This window comes from Drosophila sechellia, chromosome 3R (genome assembly GCF_004382195.2).
Source record: "Drosophila sechellia strain sech25 chromosome 3R, ASM438219v1, whole genome shotgun sequence".
NCBI lineage: Eukaryota > Metazoa > Arthropoda > Insecta > Diptera > Drosophilidae > Drosophila > Drosophila sechellia.
Genome location: NC_045952.1, coordinates 9,710,237 through 9,729,643, shown reverse-complemented (window position 1 = coordinate 9,729,643; position 19,407 = coordinate 9,710,237). Strand labels below are relative to the sequence as shown.

Below are 19,407 nucleotides of genomic sequence, written 5' to 3'. Positions count from 1 at the left end.
TTTGGTGGTCAACAAAAAGCATTTGCGCCAGCCAGGTCAGGCCTCAGCTGCATTTGTTCTTCATTTTTTATTCGCATTTTCAACTCGGTTGCTTCGTTTAAAGTGCCATTAGGTGTGGCTCATCCCTTAATTTGGTCGAAATGCTGCCACAGCATTACGGTTGCTATTAGCCAATGCAGCAAAACACATAAGCGGCAACACTTACATATGTATGAGCAGATAGTCGCACATTTCCGCTTGTGTGTGTCCGTTGGGTTTTCTTTACTTCGTGCTACATTTTTCTCGGATTTTTCCACAATTTGCTTCTTGTGTTTGTGTTTTTTAGCTTTGCTCCAAATATTCAACACTTTCAACCACACTACAGCCCGCCTGCGTTCTGTCCTCTCAGGTTGCTCACTTTGGCTTTGCCTTTTTTTTTTGCCAGCTTCTGTTTTTGTCGGGCCAGCAGCTCGGTAGGTTTGTTTTTAATTAAAACAACAATGCAGTGCCAGAGCCACACTTCCGTCCGGCATCTAACGCGCTTTGCACCACCGAACCACCCAAGCCACCCAAGCCACCCAACCACCCACCAGCCATCCTGCATGCGAGCACACATATTATTTCCCACTCACCCGGTTGGTGAGTGACTTGTTGCTGTTTTCGCTGGCGTTGTTGTTGCTGTTGCAAGTGTGCTGCATGTTGCTGTTGTGCTTTACTTTTGCGCTTACAATTTCATTTGGCCCGCTTTTCCTGGCAACACCCCCGCCCCCTCCACCTCAAGCGGCCACCCCTTTTGGCCAGAGTGCCCTTTGTTTTGGCCTTTGCTTGTGTGTTTTGTGTGAAAAGTGATAAGTGAAATATGCTTTTTCGCTGCATTTTCAATTTAGTCGTTCAATGCAATTCCAATTGGATATTGCCAATGGCCAAGTTACAAGCCAACTCGTCGCTCCACTCGCCTCAACAAGGGGCAAGGTAAATCGAAATAAAAAATAAAGAGCGAACAAAAAACGCTGGCATAGTGTTTCGCCCTCTGAAATGTTCAAAATTGATCCGAGAGTTCACACAGAAGTCGTTTAATTGAGACTGAATTAAAATGAATTCCAGCTGCATTGTCCGCTGAAGTGCCATCGTGACATGACATTAGTATAAGCAGGGATTGGGTCAATCATTACTACACGGAAAAACACATAGACTTCAATCTCGGAAGTAACCAATATATTATATTAAAGCGAAAAGTTACTAGAATTTAAATTTCATATTTAATACATTTCTATTAGACTATGACTTTAGTTTGCTATGACTATAAACTATAATCATGCATTTTAAAAGCCAAAATGCTTTAAGTTTAGTGCATGTTTTCTGGCCATTTAACATACATGACTGGTATTGGCCTTCTTCTCATCCAATTTTCCTTACCTCGGCTGGAAGTTCGCTGAACCTGTTGACTAATTTCGAATGCAGCTCGCGACAAGACTGTACGTGGCCAACACCTGACAGCCACGTGACACTATCTTGCCACCCGCCCCTTTTGGGCAGAATAATGGGTTTGTGGGCGTGGCACACGAGTACAGAACAAGCATTGTCCTCAATGTGTTGGGAGGACTGCAAGTGGTGTAAAAAGTCATTAGTGGGGATGATTATCTTAGCAAACGGTCATTTACTCCACCTTGAAGTCGAGTTCATTGGGCTAAACGGAGCAGGCCATTCAGTAGATTGAATGGACAAAGGAAGTCCACCCAGTAAGCCGTGTCATTTGTTCCGTTCGACATGTATTTCAGGCAATTTAAAAACTCAGTCAAATACAACATAAGTCTCGAAAAAGAAGTTAGGAAAATTAGTTTAAATTATAGTTGAAAGTGGGAGAATTTAGCCAAGTAAAACGTATAAAGAGAAAAATGACTTTCAAGAAAATACTTTTTGTGTGCATGGGTAAGAAGTGGCATTTTGTTTTGAATTTATTGCAATTTTGCAAGGAAAACCATTTCGAAGGCAACTCGTGCAGCTCTCCGATGGCCGAGGTGATTATGCAGAATCTGATGGTCAAGACGAGTCTCTACTGGGAGGTGGATAGCGCCGGTCTGAGGACATGGAACACTGGACGACGACCGAACAAACGATGCCTGCAAATTCTGCGGGAGCACGGACTGCGATCCGATCACTTTTGTCGTCAGGTGAACTTATCTTTGAACTTATGAACTCCACATATATAATCCTGCTTATATAGTTCAGCGTGAATGATTTTCTGTACTTTGATTATGTTGTGGCAATGGATGAGGCCGTGTTCAAAGAACTGCTCCTCTGGGCTGCGGACAACAGGGCCGGCAAACACTGCAAGGTACTTCTTCTGAGTTCGTTTGGCAAGAATGGACTGCCGGCCTTTATAGACAGCCTATCTCCAGTGAGTTTATCTAAGCATTAGGCAACCCACTTGTAACAACAATTGCAATCCATCCAGACCCACAAGCTCAAGAGCTTTCGATCCGCCTACTACCAAATCAAAGAGTGCTGCAAGCAGCTCATCCTTAGCCAAAAAGTGGACATTGTTAAGTACGAGCTGCCCAGCACCGATGATGATGAGCTCTACTACCCCGGCAAGGATAATACGCCGCAGGACTCGGCTAAGGCGAATCATGTGACGGAAACGAGCCATAACAACAGTGGCATATATCTGCTAAACACGGATGTAAGATCCTCCGGTGGACTGATGTCCTCATCGACCGACCCATCCAACTCGAAGACATCGATGCCATCGTACAGCCAAGGAGTGCAGCGAAAACTGTGCCACAAATGCGGACAGAAATTTCTGGCTGCCCTTTAGTGTCACTAACTAATATTCAAAGGCGGCAAATTAACCTTGCGCTAAGATTATGTAGCGTATGAAATAAAATAAAATTGACTTTTATCCGGCAGCTGTCCGCCGTCTATAAGACTTCTCCGCCTCTTTTGATGAGCGGCTAATTGGCTTAGCAACCATCTATAAAGGGCTGGGAATTCGGCCTCTTGGCTCAGATCCACTTCGATGAGCCATCGTCTAGTCAAAGGGGTTGCGGGTAGCTGAGCATGGAGCGCAGTCATTTGCCGGAGACGCCATTCGACCTGGCCCATTCTGGGCCCAGGTTTCAGGCCCAGTCGAGCGGCAATGGTTCCGTGCTGGACAATGTGAGTGATTGGGGGAAATGATGGGTTGTATAGGGTTACCTTTGAATGAAAGTTGGTAAATACAGAACCATCCTTTGTGATGACACTTCAACTTATCACCTCTTACAATCCCGCAGGTGCTGCCCGACATGGCGCACCTGGTGAACCCCTACTGGAGCCGCTTCGCGCCCATGGATCCCATGATGAGCAAAATCCTGGGATTGTTCACCCTGGCCATTATGATCATCTCGTGCTGCGGCAACGGAGTGGTGGTCTACATTTTCGGTGGAACAAAGTCGCTGCGCACGCCGGCAAATTTGCTCGTCCTCAACCTGGCCTTCTCCGACTTCTGTATGATGGCCTCCCAGTCGCCGGTGATGATTATTAACTTCTACTACGAGACTTGGGTGCTCGGGCCGCTGTGGTGCGACATCTACGCGGGATGTGGCTCGCTCTTTGGTTGTGTGTCCATCTGGTCCATGTGCATGATCGCCTTCGATCGGTACAATGTGATCGTGAAGGGTATCAATGGCACACCCATGACCATCAAGACGTCTATAATGAAGATACTTTTCATCTGGATGATGGCTGTCTTCTGGACAGTCATGCCCTTGGTTGGTTGGAGCGCCTATGTGCCCGAGGGCAATCTGACTGCCTGCAGCATCGACTATATGACGCGCCTGTGGAATCCTCGATCTTATTTAATCACCTACTCCCTCTTCGTGTACTACACTCCACTGTTCCTCATCTGCTACTCCTACTGGTTCATCATTGCCGCCGTGGCAGCCCATGAAAAAGCGATGCGGGAACAGGCCAAGAAGATGAATGTGAAATCTCTGCGGAGCTCGGAGGATTGTGACAAAAGTGCCGAGGGAAAGCTGGCCAAGGTGGCTCTAACTACCATCTCCCTATGGTTTATGGCATGGACACCATACCTTGTCATCTGCTACTTCGGACTCTTCAAAATCGACGGATTGACCCCACTGACGACCATTTGGGGAGCGACTTTCGCCAAGACGAGCGCAGTCTACAATCCGATTGTGTACGGCATTAGGTGAATGAAGTTTTAAACTATAAATAATAAATTAAAAATCCATGTAAATTTAATATATTTCTTCCTAATTTCCTTAGCCATCCCAAGTACCGCATAGTTCTCAAGGAAAAGGTAGACCTTGTTGGCCATTTTAATGTCCTTAACTAATCCTTCCTCTCCCTTTAGTGTCCTATGTGTGTGTTTGGCAATACGGATGAGCCGAAGCCGGATGCACCTGCTTCCGATACGGAAACTACATCTGAGGCGGATTCAAAGGCTTAAACCATGAAAAAAAGCAACGCAATTGCCTGCAAAGGGCACAGAAAAGTTTAAAAAAAGTGATGCAATATCGTAAAGTGATACAAAAATGTAAAAAAAAATGGAATAAGCCTCAGCATAACAAAAAGTAGCTTCCTAAAACTTTACAAAATAAAGCTAGTTTGCAAATTGTTTTAAAACTTACTTGTTTCTAATCTTATTACATATTGTAAATATTGTAACGAAGTTGCAAATAGAATTACCAATGCCTAGTTTGCGTTTAAACTATTAATTATGCAGATTTCCCGTATACATATATGTAAAGCCATTAAGTCCTAAAAAGCTGACTTCCCTATACCCAAAGTATTCAGGGACATCCCCTAGGAACGCAATTAAATCAGAGCAAATGATTGAACTTGTGAATGGAAATATGCATGCATTTTGCCACTCACTCATTGCATTCTCATTAGTCCTCCAAAACCCAAAACTCTCGTAATTTCGAGCTTCCACGAAGGAGGACCCTCCAGCGTTGCGAAATCCACAATGCCAGTCACAGGGTTCAACTCCCTGGCGTCTCGGGCAGATTCATCTTCATTGACACACATTTCCACGCAGCTAATGTCGCTATTTGCTTTGTGAGGGTTTTGTCTCGCGTCTAATGATTATAATTACGAAACAGCCACCACCCGCGACCTCCTGCCTTCCACACCAAGCATTTGCCTAATGAGCACTAGAATGCCATCCCCTTCCACTGAAATCACACCCACCCAGATTGAGATGAAAAGCTGCAGTGACGGGTCTCGAGTTGACTGTCTAATTAAAGTACATCAGAAAGCACTGGGCGCAAAGAAAGCAGACTCGATGCCTGCCAGCGATCCTGGGAGGACTCCAGGGTATCATCAGTGCCAGATGTTAAGTCTGCTTGCTCCGCTGGCCTGTCGCTTAGTGGTAAAATGGAGGAGTGACTTCAGCCTTTCCATGTGCAGACTGGTGACGTGCTCGATGCAGTCCTTAAACTGCTGCTCCAGCTCTCCACTGTAGAACACCTCGATGCATTTGGCCGTTTCAGTGTATGCACTATCCAATATTTCACGGGCAGCTACCTTCTTCTGGTTCTCCAGCTTGACGTAGAAGTCGTGGATCTGCGTATCCACTTTTTTGGCTGCCTTAGATGCGGTGTGGATTCTATACCGGTCGTCGTACTTCATCTGGGTGGCCACAGCTTGGGCCATTTGCTCCCATCGCGGATGCGCTGATATCCATACCGTACACAAAAGTGTTATCAAAATAATACCGAAAATGGTTGACAGCCAACTCATTGTAAGCTAAGTGTCCAAACCAAAAATTTTGTTAAACTGTAGAATAAATGGCTTGTCATAGGCAGCTCTATACAAAAGCAATAAAAAAATGACTTAAATACAAGTACGACTACAACATAGTAAAACAAATCCATCCAACCCTAACAACTTTTTATTATTCCGAAAATATTCAAAATCTGTATAACTTAATACATATTAGAACGATGGTACAAATAGTCTAGTATCTAGTAGAGTCCTAAATATTCCCATCTGTGGCTAAACTCTTTAGAATGATTAGTTAGCAGAAGAATCCAATTCGTGAGGCACCAGAGGTGGCTCCAAAAATGGGCCAGTGTTCCGCGGCCAAGCGATCCAAAGCAGTGTAAAAGCCAGCGAACACGGCTTTAACACAAGTCTTGTGAAGATCGACACTTTGGGTGGATTTCAGCTCAGCCTCGCAATGGGATAAAGCCAGTTTCAGAGTGTCCAGCTGGTCATTGGCATCGTTCTGGGCCTCAAGATTGTTGGGTAGCTTTCCTTGGGCCACAACTTGAGCGACTTTGAACTGTTCATTGGCCCAATCAATTGACTGTTGCACCGCCACATTTTGGCCAACCGATTGTCCGGTCTATTGGGAGCATATATATGTGCAAATAGATTATTTTTAAAGATTTTCTTTTTAGTTTTATTTTCAATTACCAAAACAACCAAGACGCAGAAAGCTATCAGCACTGCACTCGACATTTTCTCGAAACTTTCAATGACCGACTGAAGCACAATTTGAAAAACTTCAAAGACATTCAAACTTATCTTCTGTTTGCGCTTAGATAGAGTTTACAGCCTCACTTTATCTCACCATCTATCTGAGTGCAATACGAAACGATAGCCTCAACCCCATTATGTTTTATGTTGGTCCATAAGCGTATATTTGCCGGATTAATTAGATAACTTTATCAGCGGAAGTGGCACTCGGAGATCAAATAACAGTAGCAAGTGCTAATAGCAAACTGCGGATAAACAACATTCTGTTCGTAGATGATTCACTATTCGATTGGAAGTTTGGTCTTGAACGGATTTAGTTTTTGCACTAATTTTTGCGACCCACAATATCGTCGACTAACAAACGAACTAACGAACTTTGACACAGGCCAAAGCCGCAGAAATTTTGTTGCCTACTTTGGGGGGCACACAACTTTTGCATCAAAACAAAAGCCGCAAACCGAAAACAAATTTCCATACATGCACTTTCCGTAGAATCCCTTCGTGTGTGTCGCATTTTGCTTTTATTTTTTTAATTTTTTCCTCTAACCAATTTCGGATTTATATGTACTCTTAGTTGGGCAGTTGCGGCTGGATTTCATTCTGTGCTCGAAATTACCATTTTTTGTTTTGCTGCCGCTGCCTGAATTTCAAATGCCGCAACTTTTGCATTACCAAAACAGAGCTTAAGGCGGTTCATTCGGTTGAGGTTTAGTTTCGGAGGGCTGGTCGATCAGTTCGCGGCTAACACTACACCAAAGTTGGCCAAGTTTGGCCCGCATTGTTGTAATGACTACGAACCAACTCGAGTTTCAATCCCCAAATACTTTCATTAATTGGCCCAAAAACTTTTCACTCGCCATCTTGTGAAGCGACGGGTGTTGTGTATGTTGGAAATTTACATTTAATTACATATTTCAATCTGAATTCAAACTTGCCCCCATTCAGGCTTTGTTCGTGGCTTATCCAACAGCCAATGGCCCCTTCGTCATTTGGTCATTTGTGGCCGGTCCTTGGCTCGTTAAGCCAAGCCATTTAATAACCACAGGTCCTAAGCCCGGAATTCGAATTGAAATGCAAATCCAGAAGCCATATCAAATCGAATCGATTCGATTCACATCGAAGGAGGGCAGGATGGCCGGCAATTTGAGTGAGGACATTGGATAATTGGAGCTGCACTGGCACATAAATCAACATTGCCGCCGCAACTGGACGCAACTCAAGCGAGCTGACTCTCTGACCCTCAACTTAAAGGGCTCCAATTGAGAAGCAGCAAATCATGCACTGGAAACAATTGGCGGCGCCAATGGATAAGTGCATAAAAGGGCTGTCATAACCCCTCAAAATGGGCTGGGCCAGGGAGGTCAGGGAAAAAAAACCCGCAGCCAAAGCAGAGGAACTCAGTGCAAATATTTGGCCAAAATGCGTCAAGTTCCAGCGATGGCCAAAATTGCTCAAGTGTGCGTCGAAGTGATGACGACTTGGCCAATATATTTGGCTGAAAATTCAATCATTATGGTATTGTTAGATTATAACAATTATTTTTTATTAATTCTTAATTTTATATATTAATAATTAATTATTAAACTATATTGCCTTTTTAAAATCTACAAGTTAGCTTATTTAATACTTATTTTACAAACAAGTTTAAAATAATTTTACCGCTGGCAAATAATTCCATAAATGAATGAAAAATCTTAAAAAAAAAACCGAAAGTAAAATTATTAATTTATACAAATTATTAGTTTATAACTTCATTTTGACATCTCTGTCTTTCCAAATCATAAGCATCCTTTTAGTCGAGGTCGAAGCGACGGAACTAGGATTTTCGTGATGGTGACGTGAGCAGCCAAGTATTTGCGCCCCGAAAAGCGTCAAAAAGGCAACGCCAAAATTTGTGATTCCCGATGGGAAATTTAATAAAGCAGCGGAATGCAAAGCTTGGCCGGCCACATCAAAGCATGTCCTAAGTCAGGAGTCCTTTGCCCTGCCCCCCACGCACACACCTTTCCACACCACAAAACAGCATAGGAAATTCCAGCATTAAGCTTATTTAAATTTTATTGCATCTATGTTGGTCGATTGCTGAGCTAGGAAGTAATGGACACTAAGGCAGCGGGAGGACAGGACTGGGATCCTAGGCAGCATCTGCTCCAGCGGGACTGGCGGTGGCGGCCAAACGTGCCTGCCACTCATCGTCGATGACCTTCAGCTGGTTCTTGGCCGCGGTCAGCAGAGGCTTGACACAGCGGATCTGCAGCCAGGGCAAAGTGGCGTTGTTGCAGCCACTGATCGACTCCTCCGAGGTGGCCACCACATCCAGGACGCGCTCCGCCAGGTCGGCGGGGAAGTCAGGCTGGGAAAGCAGGCGCTCGGCTTCGCGTTGCAGGACTATCGACTGGAAGAAGGAGGAAATCGAGGCGCCTCCAAAGGGAGCAGATGGTGCCACGGGAGCGGCTACTCCGGCGGCAGCTCCAGTGCCAGCTCCTCCGAAAATTCCATTTAGGAAGGGATTAAAGGCAGCCGCATACGGATTGGCGGCGGCAAATGGATTTCCGGCAAGGGGATTTCCAGCAGGAGCTCCAGGGCCCTTTCGAGTAAATTATGATAATTCGGTTACATAATAATCCACTTAATGGGGGGCGGGCCACAACTCCTCACCTGTGCGCTGATGCAGGCAATGCTGGCCGCCAGTACAACAATTGCGAATTTCATTTCTTTAATTTTATCTGAGTTCACTTGGTTCTCAGTCGTTGGGTTTCGTCGAGACTAATTGCCAAAAGCACAACGGCTTGCGGCTTTTATACGCCATTAAAAACACGGCGGGACGACCTTATCTCTGATATCTCAACTATTTCTACTGCGATTGAACTGATTTACATGTATATTATTTGTTCGGTGGTGCTAAGTACCTCTCGGGGGTTATCTGTTCAGATAGAGCCAGAATATATATAAAACAAGGTGGGATGATGCAAATCGGGTTTATCTAGACATTTTCCTGGGATTATATGTGCCACCTTCTGGAAAGATAAAATTGACTGCTGTGCTACTGGTTATTTTGCACACAGTTATTTTGGTAAACAGTTAAGATGATATTCTTTCCATTCTGAGTCATTGCATTTTTATCGTAGCGTAACATTCATCAGCAGTTATACAGCTTTATTTTAGCTGAGTACGTTTTCTATCAATATAATATATTTACAAGTATTGTAATGTTAGGACTTTGCGCGCCAAACTGTTATTCTAATCTAACAGCAGTTCGATTAACAGCATGTGCAAGGACAGTGGGACCGACCATATTTATTCTAGTGTCTTTGGAAGAGAGTCGTGACTCAATATATCGATATTGACACCGATAACTCTGCTAATCAACATAGATTTCAAAATCAAATTTTTTAATGCATTAACATTGTAAATATTAGCTATTAAATGTTAGATATTATGTTAACGATTTATGTGCTTCTGGCTTGTTGACATAAAATATATATAATACTTTAATGTTTAATATATTGTATTACGTAAATATATTGTTTTATTTACATTAGAGAAATTAAAGAAAAATGTTAAGTCCCTCACATCTTTAAAATATGCCTAGAGATGGCCGTATTCCGTGTATGTCATGCATGTATTGCATGCGAATGAGTGTGGTATTTTGCGGAAGACCGGCCACACTGAGTGTTTTTAACAGAACTATCGATAGTCCCGCAGCTCCAGTGGCTTAGTGCCGTTGAAAATTGTTGTACACAGTCAAGATATTGATTTTTGCGAGCCGAGTGGAAAACACGACCCCAGAGCCCCCGCCCCCTGCGCGCGACCAGTAGTAGTAGTAACGACTCACGGTCCTTCAAACATTACGCAGCCCAAGGTTCTGGAAAAAATCGAAGATTACGAGCAGAGCAACAAAAAAAACGGGGGCAGAACGTGCAGAGCAAGCGAAGCGAGTGAAAGTGCCCGCAGTAGTCAGCAAAAGTAGAACTCGAACTCGGGCTACAGTTCACCAAGCCAATCCGAGTTTCCCCACTCGCAGCCTCCACTGAGCGAGCAGAAGAACCCCGGAAAGTAGCACCCCCAGCGGAGAAGGAACGGAGAAAAGTGCAGTCCGCGTAAGTCTTCCAAACGTAAACGTTTTAAAAATAGACACACTCAGCCAGCCAGTCGGGCAGTCAGTGAGGCAGCCATCCATTGGGTCCATTGATGAAATTGTTGACATGATGATATTGACATTGAATTTGAAATCGAGTCTCGACTAACCCAACCAACCCGTTCACAGCAACTGCGTCGAGCGCCCCAAGACCAATTTAACCAGAGGAAGAAAACCAGAAGAGACAGCAGCAGCCATGGCTTTCGCCGGACTCAAAAAGCAGATCAACAAGGCCAACCAGTATATGACGGAGAAGATGGGCGGTGCCGAGGGCACCAAACTGGACATGGACTTCATGGAGATGGAACGCAAGACGGACGTCACCGTGGAGCTGGTGGAGGAGCTGCAGCTGAAGACGAAGGAGTTCCTGCAGCCGAACCCGACGGCACGGGCCAAAATGGCAGCGGTCAAGGGCATCTCGAAGCTGTCCGGGCAGGCCAAGTCCAATACGTATCCGCAACCGGAGGGCCTGCTCGCGGAATGCATGCTGACTTATGGGAAGAAGCTCGGCGAGGACAACAGCGTGTTCGCGCAGGCGCTCGTCGAATTCGGCGAAGCGCTGAAACAGATGGCCGACGTCAAGTATTCGCTGGACGACAACATCAAGCAGAACTTTTTGGAGCCACTGCATCATATGCAGACCAAAGACCTCAAGGAGGTAATGCATCATCGCAAGAAGCTGCAGGGCCGGCGACTAGACTTCGACTGCAAGCGTCGCCGGCAGGCCAAGGACGATGAGATTCGTGGTGCCGAGGACAAGTTCGGTGAATCGCTCCAGCTGGCCCAGGTGGGCATGTTCAATTTGCTCGAGAACGATACGGAGCACGTCTCCCAGCTGGTCACCTTTGCCGAGGCACTATACGATTTTCATTCGCAATGCGCGGATGTCCTTCGAGGCCTGCAGGAGACACTGCAGGAGAAGCGCTCCGAGGCGGAGAGCCGGCCACGCAACGAGTTCGTGCCCAAGACGCTGCTCGATCTGAACTTGGACGGCGGTGGCGGCGGCCTCAACGAAGATGGCACGCCGTCTCACATTAGTTCGAGCGCCTCGCCGTTGCCCTCGCCGATGCGCTCGCCCGCCAAGTCGATGGCCGTAACGCCGCAGCGCCAGCAGCAGCCCTGCTGCCAGGCCCTCTACGACTTCGAGCCGGAGAATCCCGGCGAACTGGCCTTCAAGGAGAACGACATCATCACCCTGTTGAATCGCGTCGACGACAACTGGTTCGAGGGCGCGGTGAATGGCCGCACCGGTTACTTCCCGCAGTCCTACGTTCAGGTGCAGGTGCCCCTGCCCAATGGCAACTAGGCTGTTCCTCATCCTGTTCCTCGTATTGATCCCGAACCCGGACTCCCATCCCCTAAACCAATCCCATCCTATCAAACTGGCTGAAGACGTACGTAGATCGCTGATTGGAGAACAATAACCTTAATGTTGGTTTCGCCACCAGAGGCGCGAAATTGGGCAGCCGAAGCCGATGCAGAAGCAGAAGCAGCAGCAGCAGAAGCAGCACATAAATGCAAATATATATATATAGTTGAATTAGATGAGCGGGTTACTACGATTACGGATATTACGATACGGCTTAGCTAGCACACAGCAGGCTAAATTCATGGTGGCCATAGAGCAAGCTAACTAAATTTTATGTGCAAAATTATACCAGTTGGCAACACAATAATTAACAAATTAACTACGAGTTAAATTAATGTAATGTATTAACTAACTAAATTTACAAGATGTTACGCGCGCAATGCCACTTCCTTGCGTTTTTACCTTTGATTCTCAAGCGTCAGCGTTGTTGTTCGTTGCAAGTGCGAACTTTTAGTGCTACTTCACACAATAGATCGATCACGTATTAGAACAGTTGGCCGGCGGCAGAAGCAAACAGAAAAGCACTCTAGCTAATTAACTAAATTACCCGTGTAATCTTAATCACCCATGGAGGCGCGTCTCTTGTGTCCTTCCACCTGAGTTCGTCTAGCCTCCAGTCGTCGGAGGTCTTTTATCCGGTCTCATCGTTGTAATTTAAACCCTACCTACGCCAATGCGCTCTCTATGCAATGTCCATTTATAGGCCAAAGCTACGTATCCACACCATACGCCCATATATTTATTATATACCCGAAATACCTACATATACCTACTCTACCTACGTATATTTGTGCAAAAACAATACTCTCCCCACACTCTATTCTAAAAGGCATACGGAATACCGTTCTTGATGTTCGTTGTTCAATGTAAAGAATAATTCAATTCAATTTTTGCAAGGATGAAACAAGCGAAATTTGTATCCTACTTTTTGCTCCTTTTTATGTGTGTTGTTTTTTTTGTTAATTATATACATAACAACTATATATATATATATTAAATGAAATCAAATATATGTATAAATATATTTATTAAGCGTATTATCTACATGTATATTTATTATTATGTATTTATTATAAATTATACTGAGCAGCAACGTAAACAATATAATGAATATTTAAACGATGATAACAGATAAACAGTACTAGCGGCAAGTAAATGTAACAGAATCCTCCTAAACAATACCAACCAACAAGCATAATACTAGTTAAACTATTTCCACAAAAATGTTGATAATAATAACTTTAAACGTAAGCAAAATCCAGTCAAGTCAATCGAAGCATAGCAACACTTACAAACCTACTAACGCGTTTACCAACCGCAACTCTAGATCAAATATTTATATATTTAACGAGAATAATAAACATTCGACGGCAAACCGATAAAATGATTCAAAATAGTCTCATGTTGGCATACGTGTCCGATATACATACGAATGTATATACTCGTACGTTTAGGAAAGATATACACAAGATACATATATTTACGTATGAAGAAAAACATTGATCTGAAAGCCATGCAACTTGTGTTGATAATGAATTTGTTAAATGCCAAGAAACCATTTAACAAAGTTATATATTTGAGTGCGAAGATGAAACATTTGCCTCGTGGACGGACAGACTGCCAGTGCGAACATTTCCAGAGGATCCACCCCATCCATCTGGGGAGGATCCCCCCATCGCCTGGAGACTATCCTTCCATGCGATACCAGAACTTCAAACAATAATTATTGTAATTTTGCATTTTTGTGTGGGCGGTAACTTGAATTAATATACATTACCAGGCATATACATAATAATAATAACTACGCTAAAACTGAAGACCCTAATTTATGCAAACCAAAATTAATAAAATTTAATTTTTAATGTGTCTTTCGTTCAAAGTCATAACTGAGAGAAAAAAACACAAGCAACCGTCGTTTACTCTTTGATATTTCCCAGCTGACCTTTAAACCATAAACGTGCTGCCTGTTGTGTAACACTGGGTGGTGGAGGATGTGGGAATCCGGAGGCGCCACCAATAAACTACATCAGAAGCATTGAAATTTTCGATTTTCCACACACAGACACACGAGCGGAAAACCACCCCCTGACCCACTGGGGCATGACATTGAAACGTGACGCAGCATCCAACCCCTGGAGTCCATGCCTCCAACCCAAAAAGTGGGTGAGGTCATGCTGCCAGGACACGAGTGTTTGCCAGTCTGGGCTGATGCAACCAATCCTGTCGGTGGGGGAATCTTCAATCTTGTTCTTTGCCAATTCTGATGGCTGTTTTTAGGCATTGGGCAGGTGAAAATCTAAGCCATATTTTCCATGTTTGTTTATAAAAAGCAATTAAAGTTTTCCCTTAATGTAAACTTGGAAATTTGTTCAAAGAACATATGTATGTACCTCTAAACAAATGCTTAAATCTTATAATTCGCATTGTTTTTGAAAATATTGATCTTTTTATTAGCCATGCTTAAAGATTATCAGCTCGCTTTAAAGTTAAACATTGTTTATTATTGAAAGTATTGTATTTTACTTTTTTATTATTTTAATAAGAAAATACATCTACCTTCAGGTTAATATAATATTATATATTTCTATCCTTTGCAATTCCTATTTGTATGACCGAAACTGTAAAGGCTTGCGAAGTGAAAAACATTGGCATGGTTGAGTTATCAGCACTTTGAGGTGTTTTTATTGGACTTGCGATAAGACAACACACCCAATCTATTGAATACTTAGTCAGAGCTACGAGAAGACCACATACTCCTCATACTGGCCGAGGATCCTGCGCTTGGGCCTCTGCAGTGCCTCGTGGCCCAAGGTCAGACAAGCTGGCTGCTCCTTGTAGACGCCCTGCTCCTGGAGTACAGCGTGCGGAGCACATCGCCAGGGATCCTTGGTGGCCACCTGCCAGTCGAACAGCTGCTCGCGTAACTGCTTGAGGGTGCCGTTGTACTTGGCCTTCTCGGCCAGATTGAAACGCTCCAAGGGATCCGTCTTAATGTCGTACAGCTCCCATTCGGGTCGCTGGTAGTACTGCAACAAGGAACGATACCATGGCAGAGTTTGCTTCCCGAGCGTGGCATTCAGTATTTGCTGGAAGGTGGGCGAGGTGTAGAAGTCCTGGTCGATGGGGAAGTCCGCCCAGTAGTTGATGTTATGGATAAGCTTGTAGCGCCTATTGCGCACCATTCTCATGGGATAGGCCATGGTCACCTCGTGGTAACTGTGACTGCCGAACACCGAATCGCTCTCCTTGATCGGAGGTTCCTCCCGCAGAACAGGGAGTATCGACCTGCCAACGATCTTGGTGTCATTCGGTTGGGGAATCTGAAGAGCATCCAGTACACTGGGGTATATATCCAGAAGACTAACCATGGCAGCAGTGGCTTCATGATGACGATCCTCCTTAATTGGAGAGCTAATGATCAGGGGCGATCGAATGCCGTGCTCGTAGAGATTGGTTCTGCCTCCGGGAAACGGTGGTCCATTGTCCGAGGTGTAGATAACGAGAGTCTGATCTGCCACGCCGGCTGCTTCTAGTTCCTTCAGCATCAGACCCACTCCCTGATCCAACCTCGAGATGGTCATGTACTGAGCAGCCAGCTCCTGGCGCACTACATCCGTGTTGGGCAGCCAGGCGGGCACGTCCAGGTTACGCCAATCGTAGTAGATGGGCTTCCAGTCGGGAATGCTGCCCATACCCTCCTCTCCGCTGCCCCAACGCTCACAGAATTCTCCAAACTGCGGGGTGATGTGGCCACAACGATGGGGATCATGGAAGCCCACCATCAGGAAGAAGGGCTTCTTCTCGTCCTTGGCCTGCTTGAGGAACTGCCTGGCGTACTCCTTCATTCGGGTGATGTTTCTGCCAATCTGATTGATGGAATGCTGCTCCTCTGTTTGCTCGAAATCGAAACGGAAATTGTTGGCGGCTCCAACATGTTTCTTGCCAATGATGCCGCTTAAGATCCGTCCGCCACTTTGATCACGGATTAGATTGGGCAGCGATCCGGTCTCCGGAAGAACATTGAAGTGGTGCACGCCCTGATGGAGTCCATACATTCCGCTGGAGTGACCAGCCTGGCCGGTGAGCAACTGCGAGCGACTGGGACTGCAACTGCTCACCGAGGTGAAGGCGTTGTTGAACAGCAATCCGCGTTTTGCCAGTGCGTCCAGATTGGGAGTTTGGCAGAATTTGTTCAGATAGGCGCCCGATTCGAAGCCGGCATCGTCAGCCAGGAGCAGCAGGACATTCTGCGGCCCAGCGGAGCAGCCTGCAATCAGCAAAAGTGCAACAATCCACTGCAGGAATTGCATGCTGACATAAATCCAGTGTCAAATCCAAATCAAATTTACTTGAGACCGAAGAACAAGGCGATTCTTCAGTCGACGTCAGCGTACTGAAGTCCGGCTCAAGAGAGCCGCATACTTTTAAGTGCCCACAAAGCCTCTCATTTCTTCGTTCTCCGTTCAAGACGCATTCAATTCCATTCCCAGTTCCAGTTTTCATCTCACGATTACAACAAATGCTCAGCGGGAGCGCGCCTAGGTACATTCACTTTGCCCGACTTTCTTTGGGAGCGGTTTGACTACAGTCAACACACACTACAGAGAACTAAAGTGTCGTGGAGAGAGGACTATACTTCTAAAATTAAATATCTGAGAGATATAGTATATCTAATCAGAATAAATAAACAGCATTTCAAAAATGAATAAAAATGTTAAATGCTTTAAAAACACATTACTCTTATAAAATCACCATTAAAACAAAGCCAATGAGCTAGTATAAAGCATATATTTAACTAGTATATATTTAACTGTATTATATTGTGAATTTTTTTTGTGCTTTGGTAAATTATAGCCCGCCATATAATAATAACCAGTATTCTTTTGTGACAGACGTGGAAATAGATTTAAATCACCAAAAGTTCGCATGACTCTGGCCATTAGGTGATCAACACGTTGTGCTTTCTGATTTTATCTTGCCCCACGGTAAAGATAAAAGCAGGAACAGTGTCGCCAACAGTGTCGAACCACGTCAGGGTGCCAAGGCCAATCCCAAAGTGCAATGCTTGTTTCAGAAAAAATTATACATACATATACAAACAAATGTTCGTTCTGCTTGTTTACGCTTTTTTTGTGTCGAAATGCGCAATTTCTTCCAGCGACTTAAGTGGGTAAAGCAGCTCTTATGTAAGTGGACAACCCCCAAAATGAGTCATCGGCCGGCTAATTTTAGCCAGCCAGCAGCTACAGCTTAAGTGACCCCTTTTTGACCTACATCGATGTGAAAATTTCGCCAAACATGCTTAGCAACATTATGAGTTTTCCAAAGTTACGGCAACATGTTGCCAAGAGATTTCCTCAGTCTCTGGCAACAAGCCAACAATCCGAATCAGCTGGGCCAGACTAAAACAGCTGTTGCAACGTGTGGCAAGTGTTGCATCAGCCAATCTCAACCAGAGAGAGAGTTTCACTCGCGTGGAGAGAAAGAGTGCGAATCTGTATTGTTTGTTGTTGCTGCATGGCAGGCAGCCAAACCAGTTGCCCTACACCTTTTGGAACGGACATAGGTGACATATGTATCCATAAATACTTACATTCACATTCAAAATCCTCTAAATGATCATATGAATATTATTGAATAATATATTAGGCGCGAAAAAATACACAAAGTAATTAACTATAGTTATGTTGCGCGGCTTTTTATTAAAAACCAGTTTATTAACCCTTTGTGATATGAGCAAACAAAGTTGCTATAATATCTACGTTTGTAATAATAATAATAATTACGTTTGTAATAAAAAATTATCTGTGTGCAGAGTAAGCTTTAATCTTTTTTAGCTTCGCTTATCTATTGTAGCAAATTTTTGATAAGAGCAGTGCGTCCGAAATGCTATCTATGCAATTTTCAGATTGTCGCTAGCCAAATAATATCAATAATCTGTCTTCGTTTTGCACAGTGTCTATAAAAAGTTTATTCAAAATATACATTTTTTTTTATATTAACTTAACTGTGTTTCATGTAATATTTTGCCTCAAGTTGATAGCACACGCAAATTTTGTTCAGAACTTAAATAAGTTGATGCTAACACATTGTTTACACCTTTTCCAGCTGCTTTGAGCTGCTTTCAACCAGCTAAGGTAAGAAAGTAGATTAGTATCTTGGAAGTAGAGGCCCTCATCTATTCGAGTGGCCCATCCTCCGCATCACAAAAACAAAGAGAGAAAGAGATCCGCGCGTGGAAATGTTTTGGGGGCACGGCCATAGAAAATAGACACAGCAGCTGAGCGAGCGCGTGAGTGTGAATATATAAGTGAATATATGTGAATACATGTGAATATATCTGAATATAGAGTGGGGGAAGGGTATATGGACGGAGCGGTGAAGCGGTGGATGAAACCGGCAACGACGTCAGCAAAATTATATCAACCCCGGCCAGCGGCTGCCGTCCAGTGCTCGCCGTCGAGTCAGTTAGTAACAATACTTCGTCGCGAACAGAACAACAATTGAGTGAGTCAAGGCAGAGGAAAGAGCTATTCGGTGTGCAAATCAGCGTGGAATTTGTGAAATTTTCGATACGTGTTCTAGAACCCCCATCTTAATGGCATCAAACGCTGAACCTCGTCACAAAGATATCTTATTCATAGAACAGTAGTTTCTTTTCGTGTAAAAACGTATCAGATAAACGCAACTTTGAGTGCAGAGTTCAGAGTGATTAACAGTCTGAAAAACATTTTGCGAGAGACGCAATAAATTGGCGAAAATTAAACAAACAATTTCTACATACTTCGTATACAGTATCTCAGATAACAGTTGTATCTAGATGCTATATAGATAAGCGCGTGTGAACACGAACACTTGACGAGTACATCAAGCATACGCCCGATCCGCACAAGTGGTATCACTGTAGCAACAGTTGACGTCCGTAGCAAAAAAAAAAGAGAAAAACAATTCAAAGGCTTTTTGCCCCAATATTATGTTCGATCTGCCTGCGGTTGGTGCAACAATAACAGCAACAGCAGTGTCGAGGAAAAGCGGGAAATCCAACATCGCGTCGCCCAAGAACGTCATGCAACATTCGCCTGTCGTTGTCTTCATGTGTGTGCAACATTCGCAGCAGCAGGTTCCCATGCTAAACAACTTTATGTGTATGCGTATGCGCGGCTGGCATAATACCAAGTTTTATTGCAACAATTCAATCAATATCGAGACCTCAACGATCGGCACCGGCACTGGTGGCACTACGGGCACTAAGAACCTACCGCGCTCCAAGTTGCTACGAAAGAAGCGGGACTTTAACCGCCGTCGCTGTAGCCGCCGCACTTCCTGCTGAAACCGATTCGAATTAATCAAATAGTCAGCGGACATAAGGAGCAACAAGGATCAAGTTCATATTTGTGCCGTCATCATTGGAACCTGCTCAACGTGGCAGCAA

At 44.4% G+C, this 19,407-nt stretch overlaps 7 protein-coding genes across 8 annotated transcripts; 3 read left to right on the top strand and 4 right to left on the bottom strand.

Annotated features, from left to right (window-relative positions):
• Window positions 1-1,695: 1,695 nt before the first annotated feature.
• LOC6613713 (low molecular weight phosphotyrosine protein phosphatase 1) lies at window positions 1,696-2,881 on the top strand. The gene is made up of 4 exons (XM_002038147.2): window positions 1,696-1,908; window positions 1,969-2,150; window positions 2,204-2,377; window positions 2,435-2,881. The coding sequence occupies exons 1-4, from the start codon at window positions 1,875-1,877 to the stop codon at window positions 2,795-2,797; spliced, it is 753 nt and encodes a 250-aa protein (XP_002038183.1). The 5' UTR covers window positions 1,696-1,874; the 3' UTR covers window positions 2,798-2,881.
• A 105-nt stretch (window positions 2,882-2,986) lies between these two features.
• Window positions 2,987-4,680, top strand: LOC6613712 (opsin Rh2). Its single transcript, XM_002038146.2, has 4 exons — window positions 2,987-3,138; window positions 3,255-4,171; window positions 4,249-4,282; window positions 4,337-4,680. Exons 1-4 carry the CDS (start codon window positions 3,040-3,042, stop codon window positions 4,430-4,432), a joined length of 1,146 nt encoding a protein of 381 aa, XP_002038182.1. The 5' UTR covers window positions 2,987-3,039; the 3' UTR covers window positions 4,433-4,680.
• Window positions 4,681-5,194: 514 nt separating this feature from the next.
• LOC6613711 lies at window positions 5,195-5,814 on the bottom strand. Its single transcript, XM_002038145.2, has one exon. The coding sequence runs from the start codon at window positions 5,725-5,727 to the stop codon at window positions 5,308-5,310; it is 420 nt and encodes a 139-aa protein (XP_002038181.1). The 5' UTR covers window positions 5,728-5,814; the 3' UTR covers window positions 5,195-5,307.
• A 46-nt stretch (window positions 5,815-5,860) lies between these two features.
• On the bottom strand, window positions 5,861-6,497 carry LOC6613710. Its single transcript, XM_002038144.2, has 2 exons — window positions 6,406-6,497; window positions 5,861-6,334 (listed from the first exon to the last, which is right to left on the bottom strand). Exons 1-2 carry the CDS (start codon window positions 6,448-6,450, stop codon window positions 6,005-6,007), a joined length of 375 nt encoding a protein of 124 aa, XP_002038180.1. The 5' UTR covers window positions 6,451-6,497; the 3' UTR covers window positions 5,861-6,004.
• Window positions 6,498-8,500: 2,003 nt separating this feature from the next.
• LOC6613709 lies at window positions 8,501-9,386 on the bottom strand. The gene is made up of 2 exons (XM_002038143.2): window positions 9,127-9,386; window positions 8,501-9,055 (listed from the first exon to the last, which is right to left on the bottom strand). Exons 1-2 carry the CDS (start codon window positions 9,178-9,180, stop codon window positions 8,603-8,605), a joined length of 507 nt encoding a protein of 168 aa, XP_002038179.1. The 5' UTR covers window positions 9,181-9,386; the 3' UTR covers window positions 8,501-8,602.
• Window positions 9,387-10,170: 784 nt separating this feature from the next.
• LOC6613708 (endophilin-A) lies at window positions 10,171-13,880 on the top strand. 2 transcript variants are annotated; one of them, XR_004362013.1, is made up of 3 exons: window positions 10,171-10,568; window positions 10,736-12,000; window positions 12,055-13,880. XR_004362013.1 is itself a non-coding variant. In XM_032720986.1 (2 exons), the coding sequence occupies exon 2, from the start codon at window positions 10,803-10,805 to the stop codon at window positions 11,910-11,912; it is 1,110 nt and encodes a 369-aa protein (XP_032576877.1). In that variant the 5' UTR covers window positions 10,171-10,568; window positions 10,736-10,802; the 3' UTR covers window positions 11,913-13,880. The 2 variants fall into 2 exon arrangements, 1 of the variants encoding a protein (XP_032576877.1); XM_032720986.1 differs by having other exon boundaries at window positions 10,736-13,880.
• A 749-nt stretch (window positions 13,881-14,629) lies between these two features.
• Window positions 14,630-16,368, bottom strand: LOC6613707 (N-sulphoglucosamine sulphohydrolase). The gene has a single exon (XM_002038141.2). It carries the CDS (start codon window positions 16,283-16,285, stop codon window positions 14,711-14,713), a length of 1,575 nt encoding a protein of 524 aa, XP_002038177.1. The 5' UTR covers window positions 16,286-16,368; the 3' UTR covers window positions 14,630-14,710.
• Between the last annotated feature and the right edge of the window lie 3,039 nt (window positions 16,369-19,407).